This window comes from Penaeus chinensis, unplaced genomic scaffold, assembly GCF_019202785.1.
Source record: "Penaeus chinensis breed Huanghai No. 1 unplaced genomic scaffold, ASM1920278v2 CTG_973, whole genome shotgun sequence".
In the NCBI taxonomy this organism is placed as follows: Eukaryota; Metazoa; Arthropoda; class Malacostraca; order Decapoda; family Penaeidae; genus Penaeus; species Penaeus chinensis.
Genome location: NW_025918783.1, coordinates 30,971 through 35,000, shown reverse-complemented (window position 1 = coordinate 35,000; position 4,030 = coordinate 30,971). Strand labels below are relative to the sequence as shown.

At 43.4% G+C, this 4,030-nt stretch overlaps 1 protein-coding gene across 1 annotated transcript in view; it reads left to right on the top strand.

Annotated features, from left to right (window-relative positions):
• The window catches only part of LOC125024892 (frizzled-1-like), a gene marked incomplete at its 5' end in the record, with an annotated part of 542 nt that extends 475 nt beyond the window's left edge, over window positions 1-67 (top strand). Inside the window, one exon of the mRNA XM_047612655.1 lies at window positions 1-67. This exon is cut by the window's left edge and continues 475 nt beyond it. Within this exon, the coding sequence (XP_047468611.1) occupies window positions 1-67 (67 nt within the window).
• Window positions 68-4,030: the final 3,963 nt, after the last annotated feature.

The following is a 4,030-nucleotide window of genomic DNA, read 5'->3' as shown; positions in this document are numbered from 1 at the left end:
GACGCTCGCCGTCTGGAAGAACTGCTACAACCGCTGCCTCGGACGCCGCACCGAGAGCTACGTGTGACAATCCGCCCCCGCCTGGCCCAAGCACGCCAGCCACGCCCACCACGCCGCCCACGCCCACCATCCCCTCGCCCAAGGGGGAGCCTCGGCGCCCCTCACGCCCCAGCCGCCGCCCTCCACCACCAACACCAACGCCGGCACCGCCGCCACCACCGCCACCGTGGTCACCAGGCTCCTGCCTGACGAGGCGGGCCAGTTCCGGCCGACGCACACGCCCGAGGAGACCAACTTCTGAGGGCGGCGCCGGCGGAGGGCGGTCGAGGGAGGAGGACGAGGACGAGCAGGAGGAGGAGGAGGAGGAGGAGGACGAGGGTCGTGGCTGGAGAGAAGAGACGGCGCAACAGCCTCGTCGCACGCTTCGTACTTTAAGGAATAGAAACCCAGAGATCTATATTATGATGAATGTTAGATTTATTGTACATCAGAGAATTCTGTTACATAAAAAGAGATTAAGGAAGTTTTATCACGTCACATGATGAATGTGCTCAGGTTCATTTTTATATAAGTGTGCGATTCGGGTTCGAGGCATCAGAGGAGCGCGTGCGCCTGCGTCTGCGGCAGGAAAGACGATATTTTGCAAAGCCAGGGACTCTGGCCAGGGAGTTATTTTTGCATAAGCCAGGCGGGAGAGACAGAGACGGAAGGAGGCCCGGGGACAGCTCGGTCGCTTCCCCTTCCGTCTGCTTTACACGATAAGATTTAAAGAGGAAGTCCTCTATTTTACGAGGATGCTTGTATATGTTAATTTTTTTCTCCTTAGTTGAGGGTGCATCTTGAGGTGCGCCCTCGTGCTCTCGGCGAGGGTGTCAGAACATCCTCGCAGTTTCACACGCATACATGTGCTGTGTATGTGCATGTAGTATATATATATATATATATATATATATATATATATATATATATATATATATATATATATATATATGTATGTATATATATATGTATGTATGTATGTATGTATGTATATATATATATATACACATGCACACACACACGCACGCACAAACACACACACACACGCACGCACGCACGCACACACACACACACACACACACACACACACACACACACACACACACACACACACACACACACACACACACACACACACACACACACACACACACACACACATACACCCTTATATGTGTATGTATATAAACACTTTATTGTCACCCAAGATTGTAAATGTAAGGAGGGGCTCTCAGCCTTAAGGATAGGTGCTCATAAGGGTGAGATTCCATTCCTATGCATGGGCTCTCTTTCTCTCAAGTAATTGAAGTCAAAAGGTAGTTAGTTACTCCCCCCCACCCTCCCACCATGACCCCCCCCCCCCCCCATGTGTCTGTGAGATGTTGATTAGGCTCTCGGGAGTCGACGCAGTGTGGGTGTTAATTGGCTGTGTAGTTTCTCCCCCACGAAGAGTTTCCCTTCCTTTCTTTCTTCCTCCTCGACTCTTGTTGTCAGTTCCCAAGATGGGGGAAGGGGAAGAAGAAAGTGTCAAGTCACAGCAGTCAAGATGGTGCTCCTGGCGAGGGGAGGAGAGAGAGGGGTTCCCGAGGTCCGTGTTTTCTTTTTCTTCTTCTTCTTTGTTTCATGAACTTCCTTTGAGAGGTGTCAGTGCCTCCGTAATGACCCCTTCTTAAGAGCACAAGACGGAGATCTGAGGAAGGCCAGCTCTTGAGGTCGTCTTGCTCTCGCGAGCTGGGCCGCGAGGGGGTTCAGGCGGAGTGCTCGCGCCCGCAGTTGTCTGTCTGGTGACGCTGGCGCAGAAAGAATCAGGCACGAACATATAATCATGATCATAGTATATACTACACGCACACACACTCATATGAACACGCACACACACACACACTCATATGAACACGCACACACACACACACGCGCGCGCGCGCGCGCGCGTCCACTTACCTACAGCAGAATTGTACACACACCAATACATTCTCAGTACTTCCATGTCCTTCTCTGCCCATCTTCGTCACATGTACAGACAGTGCCAGTACAGAGCCAAGGCCTAGAGCAGCTTCTCTAGACCTTGTAGAGAAAACTACCCACCTTTTGGCACCTGCGACCTCTCATTAAAGCATGTAGATGGAACAAGGTCTTCATGAAACATTCTGTTAAATTTACATGACTTTTATTTCTTGTCTCTACATAGCTCAGTCGTGTTGCTTTTATGTACATATGTTAAGTAACTATAAGTCTCCTTAAGTTCTTTTTTATGTTCTTTTGTTATTAATTAATGGATTAATACTCCTGAATCAAAATGTTCAACCTCCTTGTATGTAAAAAGGATAAAGAAGAAAAAAAAATCAAATATTGATTGATAATCTCTCTGCTTCTGTTTGAGGTCATGTTTTGGTGTTGTGTTCGGGTGAGTGTTAGCTTTTATGTTGCAGGTGACAAGTTAAGGTGGATTGCAGTCCACACATGTTGCAAGAGACCATCAGAATGTGTATGTTCTATCATTATTTGTTGGTATTTGTATGCAAGAGATGGATAATTTTGATAATCATGATTGTTGTATTGTGCGCATGCTAAAACGTTTTTTATGTAAAATAGTTATAAGTTAAAAGAGACTCGGATATTGTATTGTGTATATGCTCTACAAATTCTATATTCCACATCGTTGTTTTGTAGCATGTGTCCTTGTTACCGAGAGGTGTATATATGCAAGTGTGTGTCTTCGTGTGCTTGGAGAGAGATTTAGTGCTTAAGTTGTTCTTATGTTTTTTTTCTAAGCTGAGAAGGTCAGCTAGCGTGTGTATATAAACATTATTTAATACATAGCCCCCCCTTTCAAGGAAGGGGTTTCCATGGAAGCGGATGCAGCCATCCCCTTCCATCCACAGCCTACATTGGAGTTCAAAAATGTTCTTGGTTTTACACAACGATGTTTTGTTGACTTTGTTCTCTCCTTTTTAGGTAGTTCATCCACATGGTAATACAGTGTTGCCACTTCCATTTTTTTAGTAACAAAGAGACACGTACAGACGAGTGTTTGGTGGACGTGTGACCTGATCTTTTGGTGTGAGAAAAGAAAGGAAGGAGTAGAGGTCGTCTACCACTCGTGTCTACCCGGTAGATGAAGCAGGAGTAGATTTTATTCTGTAGATATCATTGGTAGACGGTGATCCCACTCGCCACAGTTAACAATGTTTATACACCGTAACCCTGTAAAGATGGTGATCACTTCAACCTTCCCTGGGTCTGGTAATGGTCACAGAAACATTACCTGTGTGTGCATGCATGTACATGTAAATCTATATGTGTCTGTAGACTTATATGTGTACATATGCATATGTTGATAAGTGTACTTGTATGTAATAGTATGCATATTATATATATATATATATATATATATATATATATATATATATATATATATACATTTCATACATATATATATATATATATATATATATATATTATATACAGATATATACATATGTATATGTATATGTATATCTATATGCAGACACACACACAAGACAATTTTGGTTCGGAGATTCTGCCAATTTCAATATGTATATCCATGTACACAAGTTGCCAAAGTCTGAACAAGTGTGACGAAGAGCAGGGAGTTGCAATGCAGCAATGCAGAGAAGCCTCAGCATAACTCGGAACAAGGAAGCTGAAGTGGTCATTTTGTGTCAGTTTTTTTGGTCACAAAGAATTTTTAAAAAGTTCATCACTGTTCAAACTGAGACTTGTAACGTCCACAGTGAGCTTGCCACAGTTGTATGTGTATTTATGTGTATATTATGTACATAATTCCAGTAACTTTTATATATGTTTTGTATATAGTAAGTAAAAATAAAGATCTCAATGAAATAGTTGTGTTTCATTAGCTCTCAAGAAGTTTTAGGATCCTTGAAAGAATCAGACACATAAATGACATTGAATAACCTAACTTAACATTGAATTCATGTAATATGAGGCAGAATAAGAATACCTTCAT